The sequence below is a fragment of the Medicago sativa genome, chromosome 8 (assembly GCF_051527215.1).
Source record: "Medicago sativa cultivar Bolivia chromosome 8, Bolivia_mono, whole genome shotgun sequence".
Classification (NCBI taxonomy): Eukaryota; Viridiplantae; Streptophyta; class Magnoliopsida; order Fabales; family Fabaceae; genus Medicago; species Medicago sativa.
This window is the reverse complement of record NC_140756.1, coordinates 69,863,340-69,884,592: the sequence shown is the minus strand read 5'-3', so window position 1 is coordinate 69,884,592 and position 21,253 is coordinate 69,863,340. Positions and strand designations below refer to the sequence as shown.

The 21,253-nt window shown below is 34.2% G+C and overlaps 2 protein-coding genes across 16 annotated transcripts; both read left to right on the top strand.

Annotated features, from left to right (window-relative positions):
- On the top strand, positions 1 to 11,704 carry LOC146901011 (Ran-binding protein in the microtubule-organising centre protein). Of its 4 annotated transcripts, none has more exons than XM_085738112.1 (13): positions 1 to 380; positions 484 to 585; positions 1,025 to 1,105; positions 4,389 to 4,498; positions 4,617 to 4,752; positions 6,435 to 6,533; positions 7,490 to 7,577; positions 7,841 to 7,942; positions 8,036 to 8,289; positions 8,357 to 8,533; positions 8,662 to 8,859; positions 10,408 to 10,734; positions 11,321 to 11,704. In XM_085738112.1, exons 1-13 carry the CDS (start codon positions 120 to 122, stop codon positions 11,411 to 11,413), a joined length of 2,028 nt encoding a protein of 675 aa, XP_085594238.1. In that variant the 5' UTR covers positions 1 to 119; the 3' UTR covers positions 11,414 to 11,704. The 4 variants fall into 4 exon arrangements, with proteins under 4 accessions (XP_085594238.1, XP_085594239.1, XP_085594236.1 ...); XM_085738113.1 differs by lacking the exon at positions 11,321 to 11,704 and adding an exon at positions 11,181 to 11,240; XM_085738110.1 differs by having other exon boundaries at positions 7,841 to 8,289.
- A 1,210-nt stretch (positions 11,705 to 12,914) lies between these two features.
- LOC146901010 (BAG family molecular chaperone regulator 4-like) lies at positions 12,915 to 17,835 on the top strand. Of its 12 annotated transcripts, none has more exons than XM_085738104.1 (11): positions 13,073 to 13,239; positions 13,464 to 13,508; positions 13,586 to 13,746; positions 13,839 to 13,911; positions 14,188 to 14,334; positions 14,765 to 14,830; positions 14,983 to 15,184; positions 15,278 to 15,397; positions 16,169 to 16,225; positions 17,125 to 17,339; positions 17,453 to 17,835. In XM_085738104.1, the coding sequence occupies exons 3-7, from the start codon at positions 13,616 to 13,618 to the stop codon at positions 15,040 to 15,042; spliced, it is 477 nt and encodes a 158-aa protein (XP_085594230.1). In that variant the 5' UTR covers positions 13,073 to 13,239; positions 13,464 to 13,508; positions 13,586 to 13,615; the 3' UTR covers positions 15,043 to 15,184; positions 15,278 to 15,397; positions 16,169 to 16,225; positions 17,125 to 17,339; positions 17,453 to 17,835. The 12 variants fall into 12 exon arrangements, with proteins under 12 accessions (XP_085594224.1, XP_085594235.1, XP_085594226.1 ...); XM_085738102.1 differs by having other exon boundaries at positions 15,278 to 15,507; XM_085738098.1 differs by lacking the exon at positions 16,169 to 16,225 and having other exon boundaries at positions 12,915 to 13,239; positions 13,416 to 13,508.
- Positions 17,836 to 21,253: the final 3,418 nt, after the last annotated feature.

The window sequence follows — 21,253 nt, the reverse complement described above, 5'->3', positions numbered from 1 at the left end:
ACTTCCAACCAAACAAACAACACTCTCAAATTTCCCAACCCTTCTTCCTCTCTCTTTCTCTCACAACCCCACAAAATTTTCCCGAGAAACTTCTCGATAGAAAATCGAAGAAAAAAACAATGGAATCAACACCGGTGAATTGGGAAGCTCTAGATTCTCTTGTAATCGAATTCGCCAAACTGGAAAACCTAATCGAACATTCATCTTCCTCACCTTCTCCTTCATCTCCTTCTTCTTCCTCTTACCACTCGCGCCTCGTCATTCGTCAGATCAGACGCTCCTTGGAAACCGGCGAAATCGACACCGCCGTCGATCTCCTCCGTATCCATGCTCCTTCCATCCTCAATGATCACCGAATCCTCTTTCGTTTGCATAAACAGGTTCTATTGATTTTCTAGGTTTTGATATTGTGGATATTGTTAATTTTTTGTTGTTGTTGTTGTTGTTGATGTGAATATGAATTTGAATTTTGTTGCTGTGTAGAAATTTATTGAGCTTCTTCGCAAGGGAACAAATGAGGATCGTGATTCTGCTATTGAATGTTTGAGGACAGCTCTTGCTCCTTGCGCGCTTGATGCTTATCCGGTATTTGAATCTAGAAAATTTTAATTAATGTTGTTGATTTTGTCTTTTGGATTTAATTAGTATACACTATTGGTGTCAAATTATTTTATATGCGCAAATGTTGTGTAGCCACGTCATTTAAGAGTTTAATTGATATACACTGTCGGATAAAAAAGTTTTACTCATACATGATACATTTAATAAGTTAAAAACACATGAATTGTAGTACCTCATTAATTGAGGTGTCAACACATCATAATGCATGTGTAAAATTTTGTACACTGGCAGTGTATAAATTATACTCGTCATTTAATGTGGTTAAAAACACATGGGTTGTTATGTGGCAATACATCATAGGATGCATGTGTAAAATAACTTTACATAGTCAATGTATAGAAATTAAACTCGTTTTTGTTTTTTTGCTTAATGATTGGTTTTGACGGTTATCTTTATATTTAAGGAAGCATATGAGGAGTTCAAGCATGTTTTGCTCGCATTTATATATGACAAGGAAGATAAAGCCTCTCCTGTGGCAAGCGAGGTAGGTTTTAATTCTATTTTTACTGTGTCTGTTCGACTCGGCTGAGACTCCGGTCTGCTGATTTTTTAGACGATACTATGCCCTCTGCCTTTAAATATAGAACCCATTGAATAAATTGATATTGTTTTACAAGTTTACCTGTTACGAGAGAAAATTTGTTAATGTTTTGATTAGAGTATTTATTAAGGACGATAGAAAAGTATCCAACACAATTAGAGGTATGTTGGTAAAGAAATAATTAATACAGTTGAAAATTTGAAAGAGATCTTATAAATAGGGATACAGAAAAAACTCAAGAGGGTCTAATATTTAGGGAGCGGTAATAGTATATTGAGAAGATGGTGTTGAATGAGCCTTTATGTGTAAAATATTTAGTATATCAATCTGTATATTTTACTTACTTTAATTCAAGTGTTGTGTGTATAATGCTTTTATTTGTGGTATTTGATTGTTGATTGATGACGTCTTTCTAAGTGTCATTTATTAGGAAAACCAATGTTTTGGTATGATATCTTTCTAAGTGTCATTTATTAGGAAAATCAATGCTTTTATTTGTGGTATTTAATTCAAGTGTTGTCTTCAAGATTTTGGTTGTTTGGGGAGCAAGGATATAGAAATGTGGAAGGGATTGAAGATGAGAGCCGAGAATCAATGAATCAAAGGGTAGAAACGGATAAATAAGTTTGGGACATCTAGGAATCTTGGAAGTAGAAGGGGAACCAAAAATGGAAAGGAAAAGACTATGGTTTGAAGATGATGATCAATATCAGAAATGACGCACAAGGAAAATTTGAAGAAGAACTAATGACAAGGAATAAACAGAAGCGAGATAGAGTATTGGTAGGAGTTTTTTAGTGCACAATTGAGATGATGTGAAAGTCGAGGTCTAGGGAGAAACCTGATATTGTGGGTTCCAACAATAATAGAACATATAAGAGAGAAACAGAGAAGAGAGAACACGATAGAGAATTTGGGTCTCGTAGGCCGAGTCTCAAGGAGAAGAGAAGTTGGAAAGACGGGAAGACTCACAGCAAACTTGGTGAGGTGGGTATTGTGCAGGCCGTTTGGCGTCATCCAAACTTCTAGCCTAAGCTGATTCATAGAGAAAGTAGGATGTCAAACAGTGATGGAGCTATTTGTCTTGACATGATAGTCAAGCTTCCTACACCAGAATTGCCAGGTAGAGTTTGGCAACAATCCTTGGGCAGGTAAAAGCGAGATATTGGGTTAAAACAACACAATAAGTTTGGTATAGGTTTATGTGGCCATTTTGAGTCTGTGTAATGTAAACCCATGTACACCCAGTGGGCATTTCGAGTCTGTGTAATGTACCCATGGACATCGAAACCCGACCAAAATTGTTGATAGAGCACTCAAAAGATGGCTCAATGCAGGAAGTCAGGCTTAACTTTGTGATTTTGCATAAAAAATTGACTGAAGAATTCCCCAAAAATTTGGTCAGCCCTGAAAAACGAATACGGCCCAATCTCCTATACCCATACCAATACCGACCGACCACCTGCCCAACACATTTCCTGACCAACTTGATGGCCCAAATAAACATAAATAAGCTTCATTATAGTCTCCGCCGCCCAGGGTCCAGATTTATTATACACGGATGGTTAGGATTAACTCATCTTCTGTGAGTTAAGTGTGTCTTAACAAAATATTGTATTTTGATGATCATAGTTAAAGTTTAGGGATTAATGGAGATAACTTGAGAGTTAGAACGCACAGGCAGATGGCTCAGTTTAACGTTACTTGTACCCTCCTTCTAGTCTGGAAAGATTTTAAAATTTCAGTCACAAAAATTGTAACTCTGGATGAGAAAGGGTATAGTAGATGATAATATAAATCTAATCATTTCTATTGGTAAACCTAATTCTATTTTGACTTCATTCTCCAGCGTTAGTACTTTTGATGTTTATTAAATATCATTTTAATAATAGCAAATGTGATGAAGGCAAGTAAAAAAATCAAAGCTAGAAACATGTGAAATATGCTGAGCTCAAATTCCCTATTTTGAACAGGTCAAGTCCAAGTTTTGAATTTAACTCGGACTAAATAAATGAGCCAAGCTTGAATAGTGTCTTTTATTTTTCACAAATCAAGCTTGGTTTTGAAGGACTCAACTTAATTTAGTTTGTTTTCACCCTTACACTATGCTCCCTTCTTTGTTCAAAAAGTTAACCTTTGCCCCCTACTTTTATGTACTCTTTCTGTACAATTTCACTTTGTAAATAACAGTAAGATTGCAATGTATAATTTTTCAAAGAGAAGGGCCTCATATATAATTACAATTAATCTTACGGGATATCAATGTAATTACCTTTAACTTTTAGAACCTTTATTTTTAGTCACAACGAATTATGTACACTTTCCCAGGCATTGTGGTCCGGGTAGGATTAGGAATGTGTTGCGACTTTCGCTAGTCCATAAACGTCGGGAGGTTTTCTGGGGAAATATTCTATGCAAAAAGTTGTTTAAATAGTGACATAACACCTGGAATGTAGGCTGGTAATATAGAAGTATGCTTCATGTAATTTTTTTTTAATTTTTTTTGTGTGTATGATAGTTGATACATGTCCATAAAATTTGGTGTTGTATGATACATGCTGTTAATGGTAGAAACATACTGTTAATGACATAACACCTGGAATGTAGGCTGGTAATATAGAAGTGTGATACATGGAATTAATTTATTTTTTTTAGTCTATGATAGTTGGCAGATGTCCAAAAAATTTGGTGATGTATGATGCATGATGCATACTGTTAATGGTAGAAACTCTTGTTGGCCGGTTTTTTATTTTTACTTTTTAGGATAGCATTGTAGGTGTCAGAGATGCATCTTCACCTTGCAGCATCTTGCCAACCAGTTTCTATTTTTAATGACATGCCCCCTCAGATTTCTGTTGTTTGTGCATATTTGCCACCTATTAACATGTTTACCCTTAGGAAAGAGGGACATTGTCGAGTCATTTGCAAGTTTATGACTGAGTGCAAAGTTGTAGGCGGGGAGGGTTGGTACTTCAGTAGAAACTTATTCTTTCTCTGGTATAAAAAAAAAAATACAGAAGACAGAACATGCAATTTCCTGTCAACTTTTCATCTTTTAATGTTTTCACTTTTCAGATCAACTGATTAAAAACTTTAATTCATAATGATGTTGAAAATTGTATCTACCTTCTTTTTGAAAAGGTTAGAGTCGTGTTTGATCTTATACTTCAGGTTTCAAGAATGAGTTTTTAATCTCACCATCAATTCATCATGGTTTATCTTGCAGTGGTCTGAAAGGAGGCGGCTTGACTTAGCTGGATTTATGTCTTCTATGTTAAGAGCTCATTTAAATGCATATGATCCAGTTTTTTCGATGGCTCTGAGATATTTGATAAGGTTATCCATCAACTTCATCTCATTTCGTTTTTATTAACTGGGAAAATAAAATTATACTGGAATTTATTTGTCAAATTTTACAATGTTTTTCTTTTGGACTTCCTGCCTTTTTTTATAGCATACACAGGGCATATTGTTTACGTCAAGGTGTTACATCACCCATATCCGATCTGACTGAAAGACTGCTCCTGGAGGAACGTGACCCACCTGCAACACCGCAGGACATATTATATGAAGTACCGCCATTTGATGAGGTGAGATATCTATGTTGTATAATTCTTAAGTTTCACTACATATGGACAAAATGGTATTGATTTTCAGGGAAAATATGAATTATATCTATGTTGTATGTTTCACCATTTGAACAGTACCAGTAAATGAATTTTCAAGGTTAATATTGGACAGGGTTTGGTTAGGATGCTCAACACATTTGGAAGGCCATGATCTTTTCCTCTGACCCTCTCTTCTCTGTTCTTTCTTACCCTGTTTTCTCTTGTTTTCCATTCCTGTGATAAGTCTGTTAGGTGAGAGAGATATTAGGTTAGTTAGGCTGACAGTTAGAAGAAACAAATAGTGCCTGTTGTGTTGCCTTTAAGTGAGTGGAGAGTGAAACTTGTATAGTCATTTGTGAGAGAAGGGGGGACTTACGGTAGGTTGGAAGGTTACTGACTCACCGAGATCTGCATTCTATTCATTAATCAGGTGAATTTTCACCAAATCTTCTAATAAAATATCAACTCCTGTCAACTGGTATTAGAGCCCTCTCGTCCATAGAGCATCACTTGCTGGGCATGAGAATGGACCCACAAGTTGAATTGGTGGAATAAGGCAGCAGAGCTATAGTAGTGCATGGATTTTGGTGTTAGGATACATAGGCTATAGCGCTAGAAATTTTGTGCTAGAGGAACAAAATTCTTCGGAACTTGATGCCCCATGACGATGGGACTTAAGAACATTGGTAAACATAGTTCTTTGGCAAATAATAAGTGTCTAGAAGGTAGGACAAGAAAACACGTTCCCAGATACTTATATATATGGACATGAAAATACGTTCCCTTTTCCACACTCTGGTTGTCAGCGACAAAACAGGGACTGAGATAGGCGAAAGAAATAAATTTGACATGTTTCCTATATATATGGGGTGATGTGAAGATATCTAGGGGCATTTGGAAGAGCTTATGAGCCTTACATTGTGATGTATAAGTGTTTGGAAGAGCTTATGAACATAGTTTATGTTATGTTCATAAACTGTTTTCAGCTTATTTTCATAATCTACTCCAAATAGCTTATTGATGAGGTTGTTTTCAGTTTATGGAGAGTTTTTCCTTATTTGCTCTGTTATTGTCGGAGAAACAATTTATTCATAAGCTCTTATACAATAAACATTTGGCTAATTGAATAAGTGCTTATTCGATGCACCCCAATGGCATTTGTGATTGAATCGGGAGACTTGGGACATGCATTACTTGATTTTTCCCCTCTACCCTATCTGCCACATGATCAGGTTGTAACAATGCAAACCCACAATGTGCTGATCATACACCTTTTAGAGACGCACATGCGTAACACTCGCATGTTCCTGGTTGTTTGCTGCCGTTTTCTTTTCTTCTGTTCTACATCGTAGTTATGGGAGGGTATCTATCAGAAGTCGCATGTAATTAATAGTGAATGTGAATGTCATCATTTTATGAAAAGACTTATGAATACATTTCCACGGTGTTATAATGATGCATCTGGCACCTATTTTTCATGCGACTTCAGGTATCTATCAGAAGACGCATGTAATTAATAGTGAATGTGAATGTCATCATTTTATGAAAAGACTTATGAATACATTTCCACGGTGTTATAATGATGCATCTGGCACCTATTTTTTCATGTGTTCATACATGTATCATTCTTAAGCTGAAGCTATATGTTCGACTCTGAAATACAGGTGGACATACAGGCTCTTGCACATGCTGTAGAGCTTACCAGACAAGGCGCAATAGATAGCTTGAGATTCGCCAAGGGTGATCTATTCCTGGCATTTCAGGTTACATATAATCTTAATAATTCATCTGTTTTTGGCTCCATTTTAAATATTACCCTTTAACTGTTTCTTTTATTTCTGAGTTACTTCTAGTTTTTTGTTTGTTCAATATATAATTTGGCAAATTGTAGAAGGCTTTTCTTTTTGTTTTGATAAAAAACTAAAATCTAAAATGTCAGTTTCTAGCATTGCATCTTCTGATTTTGCTTTCTAGTCAAATCCTCCTAGACAATCCATTGTACTGTTGTTGACTTTCTATCGTCGCTGATTCTAGAAAATTTAGATTAAAAAAAATTAATTTTTTCCACGTTTTAATTGGATCTAAGGATCAATATTCCGAGCTACTCCCTCGGAATGAAATGTAAGAAAAACGAACTCATTTTCTGGAATGAAATATATTTCAAATCTTAACAACTTCTCTTCCTATTTAATGACAGTTTCTGTATCTCTAAAATACTTCTCATTTCTCCTCGTGAGCTTAGCTCAGTTGGTATGGACAATGCATAAAATATGCAAGGTCCGAGGTTCAAATCCCGGCCACCACCAAAAAAAAAAAAAAAAAACTTCTCATTTAATTTGACTTTTATACTTCCAATGACCAAGATCCATTAGTCATTGAGGACATTTAGGCAATAGACTTAAATTTTTATTAAGATTGTATATTAATGCGATCAACCATCTTTCTTGATATGTGGAATTTGATCAATTTTTTGCTTATAATTCATTCCACGAAACAAAATTCCCCTTAATTTGTTTTTCCATTTTCGATCCTAAGAAATAATTTCCTCAACGTGTCAGCAGTAAGGGATAAGGAATTCAAACATAAAGGGATGATAAAGAAAAACAGGTGTTTGTTAGTGCAAGATATGACTGAGTGATTTTTGGCTGATTTGGTGATTTTGTTAATATTTATTTATATATTCCTTCACATATTCATTATTGTGTCCTTTTTGTTCCAGAATGAATTGTGTCGGATGAGATTGGATGCCCCATTCCTTGATCAACTTGTTCGTGAGTATTGTGTGTACAGAGGAATTGTCGACTCTGGTATATAGTCTCTGTTGAACTCAGTTCTACTTTTGTTAGTGAGATATGTGTAGAAATAATTCCATGCTACTAGCTTCCAGTAATTCATATTTTTTTGTTGAATTTTCCAATCATTAATCTTGCATTGGATATCATGTCTTACTCAAATTTTGAATTAATGTTGAGTTGGTCATTTCTGGTGTTTTTACAGTAGTGTAATATTTCAATTAAATATTTTTTCATTTCTTAATTGGATTACATCTTCTCAATTTATGTGAACTTAGCATCTGGGAAGCAGCATATGCCAGAACCTGTAAAATCCAACCAACAAGACCCTGGCTGTTGCTCGTCAAGGGATTGTTCTCTTGAGCTAGATTGTAATGCCGGTAAGCAATCTGATGGTGAAACTTCCGTTACCAATGCTCAGATGGATGGTTCTCCTGAAAATAACACTGATGTGACGAGCATGCAAGGAATAGATTTTGAAGTACGATGTCCTTCTGAGCTTGCAAGTATTCATGAAGACTGTAGCACCAGTGGATCACAACACCTTGAAGATCCAAGTATTTTGCATCGAAGTAGATTGCCTGGAAGTGGAGAAAGGGCAACGCGTAAACGATGGAGAGGACGATATGAAGACGATAGTTACATGGCTAATGCTTCTTTGGAGGAGCACAACAAGCAAGAACGTAGCATTAGTACCACTGTTTCTACTTTGACAAAAGAAAAACAGGTACCTGTTTGATAATTTTGATGTTTTTCTTTCGAGGAGATCAATCATGACAGAATATTGTTTGCAGGGCTCTGAAAAGCTTTCTGTACTTGACGTCGGTAATGTGGAGGATAAATACGAGATTCTGTTGGGTATGAAGGAGTTAGCTAGCAAAGGAATGGCTGCTGAAGCAGTTGAAGAAGTCAATACTATTGATCCTAACTTCTTCGGCCAGAATTCTGTTTTGCTCTTCCAACTCAAGCAGGTGAGTGGCTTCTATTTGCTGTCAATAGCGTTTTCTTTATTAATTTTATAGGAGAGGGCTTGGGGATGTTGCAGGCTCTGCATAACATAATCATTAATGTTATTTCGATGGGGGATTTCTGGCTGTAGGTTGAATTCCTGAAGTTGGTCAGTTCTGGTGATTATAATGCTGCTTTAAAGGTTGCTTGCTCTCATTTGGGTCCTTTAGCTTCTAGTGATCCTGCTTTATTAAAGCCGTTGAAGGAAACTCTTGTAGCTTTACTACGACCAAATGAAGATGCTCTCGGAAATACATTACCTCTACATGCTCTTGCTGCTTCTCTCCAGGTATTGTGTTTTGCTGATCAAGCAAGGCAACTATTACCATTGTAATACATCTCTCTGTTTCATGTTGATAGGGATTCTCTTTCGTGGTGTTTTCCTAAGGAAAATTTATGATAGAATTGTAGACAAGTCTGGTTTTTCATTCCGACATTATATTTGAGGAGTACTGTGTTAGACCCCTCATTACGGATTACTATAGGAGGAGAGACCGAGAAGGCCAAAACTGACTTTGTTCAGTTTTGTGGCAGTTATGTTTTTTTTTTTTTATTACTAAAGTATGTTTGTCAATTGTGTGGTTCTTAGTAAGAATAAATAAATAGGTTAAGGGCAAGGCATAATTGGTTATCAAGGAGTTATTGAGTGGTTACTTGGGTGGGAGAGAACCAAACTATCTAAACTTTGTAGAGAACGTAACTTGCAATTCCTGTTTACTGTTTAACATTTTAATTCTGTAGCAGTGTGTATGTATGTATTTCATCTCTGATTTAGAGCAATTATCCAGGGATTTATAAATAAAAGTCATTAGTTTTTCAATATAATTATTTGGAGCTGTCTAATGGGCTGATTTGACAAACATGACAAAATGTAAGGCCTGTGTCTTAAAATTTTGGCCCAAGTTTTTCCAGGGAAAATCCTGTTACGCATATGTGCTAGCCCGCATGGGCCACATGTAGCTCGCATAACTTACAAACTCAAAATTCTATTTTTGTTTTTGAAAAAATAATACAGCAAACCACCCATTGTAAACTGCCACCAGAAACTCAGTTTTTGCCTTAATGATTAGCCTTGATTTTAGTGTAATATAGTAAAAATTAAGCTAAATGTGTAGAGACAAATTCAACACTGTACACAGAAAAGTAAAAAAAAATGTTATTTGGCCATTGCTCATCAATGAAATAAATAGGTTGAATTATCAATGCCATTGCTCATTTTATATTTTTTTTCAAAAACATCTTCACAAATAATATCGTGGGATTATTTTTTAGCTTTTCTTAATGGGCTGGTCCGTTTTGCCTGTATAGGGCCGTCTCAGGTAGATATTTTAGAGCCCATCTTTAAACAGGGCTTTTTGGCCCGGCCCAATGAAACCTGAAGCCTGTTAGGGCCAGTCCTAACGGGCCGGATATCCCGTTTTGACAGTTCTTTGGTACCAATTTCTATCATACTAAAAGAAAAAGATGGTAAACTGGTAAGGGATTTACATATAGTTTAGATTGTGAATGAGCTATATGTGTTCAAGCTATGACAAACAGTAAACCAATTTAGTGTCAATACCTTAGCAATCCTAAATAACATTGACTTCAAAGGAACAGTAAATTATCTGGTGCCAACAGTATTTGTAACACTTACCATATGTCTTTTGTGTGTGATATTTTATTCCCTGATGGTGTGCCGTTTATGCGGTGTTCTGTACCTGAAAGCTTTCCCGTCAAGGACTTTATTCTATTGTTTTCTAGATACTAATATTTCAATACAATATGAATGTTAATTAAAAGTATAAATTCTCCTTTAAAAAAATATATATTTAAATCCTTATTTCATTTTACATAGGTTGCTGTTGGCCGGACGCTTGGTATTGAAGAACCTCAACTCATGAAAATAATGCGAGCTACACTTTATAGTCATAATGAGTGGTTTAAACTTCAAATGTGCAAAGATCGTTTTGATGGTCTTATGAAGATCGATTCATTGAAGGAAGCTAGTACTCCCTTCCGTGCCCCAGTATATACCTCCAAGTCATATGGTGATAGCTGCACAAATGGATCTTCTCAGGTTACAGTATCTTCAGGCACCAAAATGTCAGAGGATGGTAGCAGTCCAACCCAAGAATCTTCCAGGGATGTCATCTGTGATGAAAATGCAATACTCAAAGTAATGGTAGGTTATGGATTCTTGCTGTTAACTGTTTCCTTTTTTCCTTGCTGGTTTCGATATCTCCCTATTATATTTTTCTTTGCAACATTAAATAAAACTTCATGTTACACATTTGTAGGAAATAGTGATTTCTCTGTTGAGTGTTGACATTTAATTATTTTCCCCTGGTTGTAACTATGACATAGTGATTTCTCTGTTGTTTTTCATTCTTCGGGATAAGCAAGTGATTTCTCATATGGTTAAACCAAAGTAACATCACTGTTTTAGTTTCATTACTTTCTTTTATAGGCAAAACATCATTAGTGATTTGATAGGGGAGGAGGAATTTTTTAGGAGTAGGGATCAAATCATGGACCTCCTTAATATTCCTTCAGCTTCTCAATCCATACCACTGAGCTACATATTTGGACTAGTTTCATTAGATATGCTGATATTCTTAATTTAAGCAGTGTTTTGGCTTTGAAGTCCATTCACCCTCCCCATTTATTCTTTAGGTCGGTATTGATCTGCTGCCTTTCTTTTCACTAGCAGTAGACTTCGGTTCAATCAAATAATATTTGCTTACAGGGTTTCTTTTCATGTTATGCAGGAGTTTTTGGCTTTGCCTAGGGCTGATGCTATCCATCTCCTTGCCCAATACAATGGAAACGCGGAGACCGTAATTCAGCAGATATTTGCGTAGGATGGAGCACGAGTTTATAAAATTTGCAGACAAGTTTAATCATTTTTTCAATATTATATTTATTCAAATTTGTGAAATTTTTTATAGCACCGTGTAAATGTAGCTGCATGCAAAAGAGGAAGTCGTTGTGTAACGTTTGAAATCTGAATTTGACACAAACTTATTCTCTGTACAGAATCTTTTGATTTATATTCTCAGTTTTAGTATGAGAAAGTTGTAAGTATTACTATAATAATCGGTGTGTTCAAATGTTTCATAAGAAGATCAAAGATACTTGGATATGATTTTCAACAGAGGTACTTAAAAGGGATTCGAGCATAATTCTGTTTATGTGCTCGCATTGTCCATGCCCTAACAAATCTAGATTTAGTTGAGTTCATGAAAAAAAAATGTATCAATTGTAAGTGTTTCCTTCACGTGCATACTCATGTATAGGAAGCTCAATATAGCCCAGATAATGATAAAAACTTACGAAAGCATTAACAGTGTTGATTATAAATTTATAATACTCATTCCTTTCGTTTGTGAATTAACAGTGTTGATTATAAATTAACAGTGTTGATTATAAATTTATAATATATAGGAAGCTCATTATAGTAAGGATCCTTCTTTTTGAAGCAGTGTGCTTCGAATAGCTTGGCACTGACTTTTGTTACCGACCTTTAAATTGGTGTTAAACTTCACAATCATATTCATAATCAATTACACCCAAGAAATGTTCTCTCTAGCTTTTGAACTTTCACTTGTAGAAATTAGTAGTTTCTCTTGAAAAAAAAGAAGAAATTAATAGTTTCTACAATCTTATTAAGAGAAACTCTTTGGCTGTGTATGGATTGATGGAACATAATGGAGTGGAGGGGAATGAAACAAAATGGAATGGAGTGGAACGGTGCGGAACGGAACAGAGATCTCATTCCATTGTTTGGGAAGTGAACGGAACAGAATAAATTATTATTGCTTCTTAATTCCATTTTTACCCTTATTTGAAAAACACTATTATTTTGTAAAATATATTATTAATTATTAAAGTAATATTATTACTAAGAGCGATGCTAAGGTCAAGCGCTCTAGCAATCGCTAACGGAAACTCGCTCTAGTAATAAGCCACCTATTTGTTATTTTATCGGTTACCGACTAATTAAGTTTAATTTTTTTAACACTATTTTTATTTGTTAATTATTTGGTAAAGCTATCCCCTAGAAGCTGAAGCAAATCATTATATGACTCCAAACAATCCTTCTTCTTCTCCATAATCTTCTCAACTTTCAAACATTATCCTCACAGTCGTTGCCATGCATTCACAACAACCTCTCCAATTTTGCTCTGATTCGTTTCTGTTGGGATCTCTCCATTTTTTTTTTTAGGGATTTTATTTTTTGATGACTACCCAAATCAAAAGTTTTAAACTGATCTTCCCAATACTCAATTCCTCCGCAGTGGGATGTTGGGTCGGTTGGTGATGAACTAATCTCTGCAATAAAAATGTCAAAAATCAAATCTACTAACCTAGATAAGAAAATAAATGTCTGTGTTTTTGACCATTTTGCCCTTCTGAGGGCATTTTGGTAATCTACTTATTTGAGAAGGGGGCATTTTAGTAATCTCATTGTTTCCACTAACATTTAGGCAATATATGGAGTGGCTCTGGAAAAGGAAATAAAAAAAAAACGCGTTCTGCTTTCTCTAAAATACGCGTTCTCTAAAACGCTCTCTCCGTCACCTGCGATCTTCACTGCCGCCGTCAATCTCGCCGTCGCCGTCGTCGATCTCGCCGTCGAACACACTAATCTCCACCGTTCATCATCTTTTTCAGCATGCATGTCTAGGTTATTGATGTATTTCATTTTTTGTTTTGTTTGTTTTTATTAATTTTTTCTCTCTTTTTTGATTTGGCTGTTTTATTCATTTCCTCTTTGATCGATTGAGAGAATTGGGTTTTTGTTGTTCTCATTTGTTGATCTCATGATTGAATGCTTGATTTTTGTTTTATTGTTTTTTCCAGAATTTTTTTTTCTCTGTTTCGATGGTGATTAGGGTTTCATGTGTTTAGAATGCAGATTGGCCTCAACAGGACTCTCTGAATCGCGTCCAACTGGTATGGGTTTTTTTTGTTTTTGTGTTTTGTCAAAGATTGTATTTTTGGGTTCATGCAATTTTGGATTTTCACTACAGGATCTGTTGGAGGCATTTCAAGTTGCAATAATGGATACAGGTTTAAGAAAAACATTGATTTCTGTTCTGCTTATCAAAGAGACTGGTCAAGCTATTAGGTCCACTGGTGTCAAAATATTGATTGTTTTCTTAGCTCCCACTGGTCACCTTGTGAATGAGATATGTTGTTCATAACTTTGTGTTTAATTCACTATTTTTCAATTCACAAGCATGATCTTTTTGGTGAATTAAGTTGTTTCTTGTGCATTCACATTGCAGCCTATGGTTCTAAAGGAGTTGATACATGGAATTTGAAGAGCTGGCAGAAGGAAATTAGTGACAATGATGTATGTTTATCTTTTCCAGAAAATTACTTTAGGCTTCTTTTGTTCATTAGTGATTTTACTTTCATGATTTGGAGTATTGATCGCTTTTTAGGGCTCATGGACTTTTTAACTTTAGAGCTTACTGTCAATTTATTTTTGAATTTATAAGAAATTAGTGACAATTTATTTTTAGGTTTGTTAATTGCTTGATTTATTTTTGAATATTATTATCATTCATTATAGAAACATTATAACTTGAACTAGATAATGAAGATATTACTGATTTTAATTTTGCAGGTGTTGGTCTTGGATGTGGCTGTCAATGGAGGGACCAAGGTTTCTGACAAAGAATTTGTTGTGACTACAGAGTTACTTATGAGGAAATTGCTAAAGGTGGATGGTATTAAGGCTGAAGGTGATGCTAGGTTGCAGAGAAAAGCTGAGGTAATGTTTATGGTGTTGAGAGTTACTGACTTGAAAGCTTATGATTGAAGATTTTATTTTGCTCAATTTACATTGTTATAAGAATACCATATATGTGCCAAACAAAATCATGGTATTAAAGATGAGAAAATTATTTCTTTTTGATTCTAAATACAACAAAACAATTTTTTTTGAGATAGGTTAGAATAGAGTAAGCTAAGAATAGAAGCTACAAATAATGGTTCATCTTCTATATATGTTAGAATAGAAGTTTGGCAAGTTTACAACACACATTGAAAAAAGAGTGTATGCTTATGTTTTCCTTCTATATTATATATGTTTAAATTTGTTGTTTGAGTTTCATTTCTGAAGAGATCAGTTGAACCGATAAAATAGCAAACATGAGACAATCATGTGATTTGGAGAGTTGACTGAATATATTTTTTTGCAGATTGTGCATTCGATTGCTCTATTTCGGGTTGACTTCGCAGGAAGAGGAGAGCTTACTGAGCGCCAGGTCTGTGAATTAGTCATTACTTTAGCCCATTATTTTAATCGCAAAAGTTCCTCTTTTTATTATTTCCTTCTCTAGGTTTGTTTTATGTGAAGGTTTATATGATGTTTTGCTTGATGATGGCTTCCTTAGATTTTACTTACTGTGTTTTATAGATAATACCTACAACATCAACCAACAACACGAGATTGAGCCAAGGGAGACAATTGATCTAAATCTCTATGATGTCATTTAAGGAAGCTCAATACTTTGTTTTTCAGATGTCACATTCATTGTCTTCTTTAATTGTATTGATTTATTGGAAAATTTCAATTGCTCGACCGATTCCTGGAGCGGCTATTTGCACGGAATCACAAGGTATGCTTTAAAGTTCTGTGCTTGTGCCTTTCTGCTTCCTTTTTGTGGCCAAGCTGCTACTCATCTGCACCTGCCTTTGCTAAATGCTATTAGGTTCTGATCTTCAGTCAGTGGACCAAAGTGCTAGATATAATGGATTATTATTTTAGTGAAAAGGGTTTCGAAGTTTCCAGGATTGACGGTTCGGTGAAGCTGGATGATAGGAAACGGCAGGTCTGTATCAATGCTTGGATAACACAACTTTTAATCATACACCTCAACTTACTTTTGATTCACTTTGACACCTTTTGTCCTTTTGGTGTTATGCATTTTCTTCTTATGAGGTATGTGGATGTAATTATAAGCATAATTCAGATGGTTTTTAAGCACTTTCTTTCCTATTGCAAATGGCAGATTCATTCCCATTATTGACACCACTAATTTATTGAATTTCAAAATAATGAGTATTATCACAAATCATCAAAAAATGATGTGAAAGATCTTTTTTATTGATTAATAATTTCATCTCCCTGATATGTCAGTGTTCATGCATCCTCTTTTTTGCATTTGTTCATGCATCCTTCTGTGATGTGGTTACAAAAGAAATGGCTTGGTCTTCCTGCCCCGTTAATTATTTCTGGTCTAATTGGCTACTACGTGCACTTCTAAAATTTATCTTCCTACTATAATATATTGATCAATTGTTTCTTTGTCTTTACATGCATATGGAATTTAATGAAATATAGCCATTTGCATGTTCCTATTAGATGAGCCAAGGAATAGAGTCAATGTAAAGATATTCCATGTTTTGTTAAAAAAAATGAGTTTGCTGAGTTTATCTTGTCTGTTAATAGATAAAAAGTATGTGGTTGTTCTATTATGTGTATATAGCTTTGATCTATAATTTCTTAAAGCACATGCTCTTCTATCTGGATGAAAAAATGCAGTTAAAGTTGTCTATTGTTATTTTATTAAAAAAATTGATTGGCGTTGATTTGATTGAAGTTTTGGCTTAATGCAAAGTAGAATCATGGACAATTTGGTGTTCAAGTTGAAATAGGGGTAAAGTTTCCTCCACATTAAAAGTGCATTATATAATTTTGGACTGTATCAACGTACTCCTTTTTTTCTCGAGTTATTACAAGTAGACTAAGCAACCTGTAAGCTTACTATGTCTAAGCAACCTGTAAGCTTACCATGTAATTGACTAAAAGCACATCACAAGGCATACTTATATAAGTTCAAAATTTGAGTACAGTTTGTAATTGATGCAAGGTACGTTTGTTGAATCTGAACTGTTTTAAAAACAAGCGAGAACAACAGTTTGTGTGGATCAATTTTTATAGTTTGAGTTCGGTTAGTGTAGTGAACCATGTTTGAAACATCAGTTCGTCATATCAGAGAAACAGTTTGGTTCTTTTTAGTGTAGTATGATTTGGTTTTATAGTTGGGTTCTGTTTTTCCGTTTATTTGAACAGTCCTAACTAACTGCTAAGATAGTTCTTTGAATTCCCAGAACCAAAGCATTTTCTTAGTCCTCTAGGAATGTTGTACTCCATATTATGTTTTTATGTAAAATAAAATGATTAGGTTTTTATATTATGAAATAGGGTAAGATGATTTTATTGGTAATTTTATTTGACTTCCTTGAATAATTAGCTTTCACTCTATCTATTGAAATATAAAGGACTGCCACAGCTACTAACATAAATATAATATTCTAAGTTTTTTCTACCCATTTTTTCTATACTTCTATTCTTTTCTACCAAAAATAAACCGTTCTTTCTTTTTTCTTCAAAAATTTATTCCACCTTCCTTCTTGCCCCATACTATTATTCTCAATATTATGATGTCTTTTCTGCTCAGGAAATTTGTGAATCTTTTACATACATCTTGGTGTGGGTTATGCAATTTTGTGGTATAAATTTCATTAAGCAAAACACTTTGTTAAATTTCTATAGGATCCATGGCATCTTCCCTCAACAATGGAGATAAGAAGGCTGTTAATGGTGCAGGAAGTTGATTTCATGGCTTAGAGGATCAAAGATTACATCGGAGAGAAGAAGGCTGTTAACAGTTATGTTCTTTGTGGAAATCTTTGCAGAAATGGTTTCACCGTGTTTATTAATTGAGTTCCAGAAATGAGTTATTCAAATTAGTAGTTTTTGTACAGCAGGTAATTTTTGGGGGCATGACTAGCATTTTATTGATTCAACTTAACTTTTAAAATGAAATTTAGATACCTCTTGGTGTAGTGATTTTACTGATATTTGGTGTATTATGCTGTAGGTGGAGAGCATTTGGATATAGATAATTTCACTTGGCTGCAACTTCGCAACGGCGATGAAATAATTCAAGAATGCAAAAGCCCTTAATCGTTGCCTTATAGATTTGTAATGATCATTTTTTCCACCATTAGATTCAATTCTTATTAGCAATTAGAAAATTATTATCATGTATTTTCGTTAGTTGCTTTCAGCTGTTTCTCTGCCCGTTCCTTTGCAATTCTATTAGCATTGTATTGGTGTAATTTATTATGTTTTAATTTGAGTTTGGGATCTGGTTGCTGTTATTTCAGCATTTGATTGTATTGTTGATTGGTCTAGACTCTACTTGTGTTGAGACCTCTATTATCTAATTTGTCAAGAGTAGATATTCATTTCCGAGTTAAATTCTGTTGCTCTTTATGATAAGTTTTTTATTTTATTACATTCCATTAGTCATTTTTAGTTTATGATTCACAACGACTTCTCAAATATTATTGATGTTTTTTTTATGTTATATTTAGTTATCAAAGAGGTACAATATCTTAATAAAATGTTCTGTTAGTGTATGTTCAAAAATTGTTGTTGCTAAATAATTGAACAAAACAACACAACGAGTTCTCAATATCCACGAGAATGATAGTAACAATTTGTACTAAAGAACATATATTTTTTCTTTCTGAAAGAATTCTGCAAAACAACTTTTTTGTCAAAATTTATTATTTTTTAATTTTAAGAAAGTACTGAGATTATTTTTCAAAAAATTCCTCTCATTGTGTGCGCCATCCACACCAAATTATTACATAGCGCCAGAGGTAAAGCAGTGAGGCCTGAGGAAGGAGCTCAAATGATGGCCAAAGTTGCAATAAAAGAGAAATGAAATGATTTTGTATGGAAGACACACCATTAATTCGATAGAGCTTCAACATCCAAGAGGATCATACACAATCCACCAACGATCATTTATTCAATATTAGAATTGACATGAACGAACATTATACTTTTTAAGTCAAAAAGGTCTTTAACCACTCATTTTGTTTCTTTGGTTCATTTTGTGTGATGTGAATATTGGTGTTAATCCGGTAACTCTGTGACAGTTGCGCTTGCTTTTATAAGTTTGGCTAACATGTAATCGTAATTTGCACATCATTGGTTCCTTCATTGGTTCCAATTAGTTTAATCTGAATTATGTTGTTTTCCTGACTTCATGAACAAAATATATGTTTTTTTCTTTGATAAATATTTCTAATGTTTGTGCAATATTCCTTAATTTGCTTATTTTTCCTTTGGAACAATTTTTTTTACAAGATACGTTGTTCAACCTATGCGAAGCACGGGTTTGTAACTAATTCTCTTAAAAATATTCATCTTCCTTCAAAATCAAATCATTCATCTTATAAGATAGTATAATGGGTAAATTCTGAGGTGTGTGTGTTTTTCTCAACAAAAACATCTAAAACACACAAATTTAGAGAAATGTAATGTAGTATCCAAGTTTCTTGAAGCAAAACTATTGAAATTGAATCTGAAATGATGGGGGTGGGAATATGGGAAAAAACAGTTATGAAAATCGAGCTTCATCTTCGAGCTCCAAGTTTAATGGTGTTGTGAGAGTGCTTAAATGTTGGTGTCCTAAAATTTGTGTTGTTAGAAAATCCAATACTTCAAAAAACCCAAGAAGACCAATTTATGTTTGCCCTATGGCAAAGTTCTAATGAAAAGAGGTTGAAGATGATTGAGGAATGTAACATTTCTGTAATAATATTATCATCAAATTAGTCCCTGAATTATTTCTCCATCTATCAAATAGATCCCTACGTTATATTAAAAAACCATCAAATAAGTCCCTGGATTGTTTAATCAGATATCAAATTGATCCTTGAAACATATGTGTGCAAAATAAACTAAAAAAGCCAGAACACACAAATTGAAACCGAAATATTATATGGGCAAAAGTCATAGGCAAGTCTTTTAAACTCCACGAAGCATCACTTCTTTGGAAATTCAAGAGTTGGTATAAACTCCATGAATTTAGTAGGTTAAGTCGAACCGGGTGGACCATAGGTTGGATATGGAACCCTAATTATGCCAACAGAAGTAGGATGAGCTGGTGCAGGATCCCTCATTGGTGTTTGCTTAAGCCTATCAGCTGAAAGAGCTGGTCCTCTAAGGTCATGCCTCCTTGGTGCAACACCCTGAAATTGCAAATTCAATCAAATTAGTCCCTAAAATCATAACATAATCAATCATATCAGTCCTTCAATTAATATACTAATTGCCAAACTGATCCTTAAAATTTAGGAGTCATGTCAGTCCAGCATTTGCAACAGCATTTCCTGCAGTTTCTACATTTCCAGGCACAACATTTTCTGGCACGGTTTAGTCTTAATCACAAACAAAACAACATCAAAATACAAACCCTCTTCAGAAACTGTTTTATTCAACCTATAATTTCCTTCATTACTTTAAAAAGTTTTTAGCACAATAGTTTTTCGGTTGGATCAAGGTCCACTTCTGGAACCCCACCCACATTAGTAGATGCAATGATCCTCTTTAGTTTATAAATGTGCAACTTTGATTGTTTATCATTTTAGAGTTATTAATCTGCAACATTTACATATATGTTCTTAGATAAATTGTATCAACATTGTTAAAAAGAGTAGAAACCTGAGCGCAAATATGAATCGGTTTTAGTAATAAATAGATTTTCTAAATTATAACTTATTCAAACATATAATAAAGAATTTCAAAACCATAGTATTCTAAATGCCCACGGATACCCGTGGGTAAAATCTGTCACGGGCATGGAGCGGTTAGCTAAACGGGTATCCACGGGTATAATAAACGGGTATTTGACTACCCATTATTATATGGACACAGACACAGATTTGATTGTATCCATAACCACGGGTACCATACCCGATAATAAATTAAGTAAATTACTAAAATATTTTTATATATTATATCTTATTACTTAAAGTTGTTACCTTATTGAAGAAAATTTTACCGCCCACCTAAAAATCCTCAATGATAACCTATTTTTATTTTAAATTTTTTTAATTCATCTTATTAGGTTCACCGTTTCCACTTCATTCACATCATAAAACATATAGATTATCTAAGAATCATAAATTTCCTATGGATTATATATGATTTATGAAATTTTGAAATATTATGTATTGATGTTTAAAAGTTGAGGTTTTTTGGTAATTAAAAAATGTTTTTATTTGTACCAAAAAATAAATAAATTCAAAACTTCATGGGTACCCATGGATACCTGAATACCCACGAGTACTCGTATAGTGGGTACCCACGAGGTTAGATTGACTCTGCATAGTGCAGGGGTGGTGGATCAGATCAAGTACTCAGTTCACAATTATTCTACTAAATTAACTTTACAGTTATTGAGTTGTTGAAAGCCACTACTTTTCCAATGCACGTTTAGCCTTCTCAATTGTTGTCTTCGCTGCAACTTGCTTTGTATCTCTCTCTACAAAAAAAAATCCTTGACGTTTTCATTTGTTACTCGTGATAAGCCGTTTTGAACATTTCATTTTCTAACCCGTGATGCAGGAGTACTTTAAATATTGGGTTATGGTTTATAATTATCTGTCATTTCGCAATCTATCTGTCCGATATAATATTTTGTCCAAAAAGTAGCTAACCCCCGTGCGAAGCACGGGTTTGTAACTAGTTTTTATCCAAAAATCGAATCTTTATTTAAAAAAATTAACTTTTAAATAACACAACCTAGAAATCAAAATTCCTTCAACAAAATTTTTGACAGATTGAATATTTTCATAGAAGAAATCTTTGCGATCTTACC

Coding starts and splice junctions, on each gene's coding strand:
- LOC146901010 (XM_085738098.1), top strand. CDS start 13,616: ATGGATACAGGTTTAAGAAAAACATTGATTTCTGTTCTGCTTATCAAA. Junction 13,747..13,838: donor GGTCACCTTGTGAATGAGAT/ATGTTGTTCATA, acceptor GTGCATTCACAT/TGCAGCCTATGGTTCTAAAG. Junction 14,335..14,764: donor GGTTGCAGAGAAAAGCTGAG/GTAATGTTTATG, acceptor ATTTTTTTGCAG/ATTGTGCATTCGATTGCTCT.
- LOC146901011 (XM_085738110.1), top strand. CDS start 120: ATGGAATCAACACCGGTGAATTGGGAAGCTCTAGATTCTCTTGTAATC. Junction 586..1,024: donor GCGCGCTTGATGCTTATCCG/GTATTTGAATCT, acceptor TTTATATTTAAG/GAAGCATATGAGGAGTTCAA. Junction 6,534..7,489: donor ATCTATTCCTGGCATTTCAG/GTTACATATAAT, acceptor TTTTTGTTCCAG/AATGAATTGTGTCGGATGAG.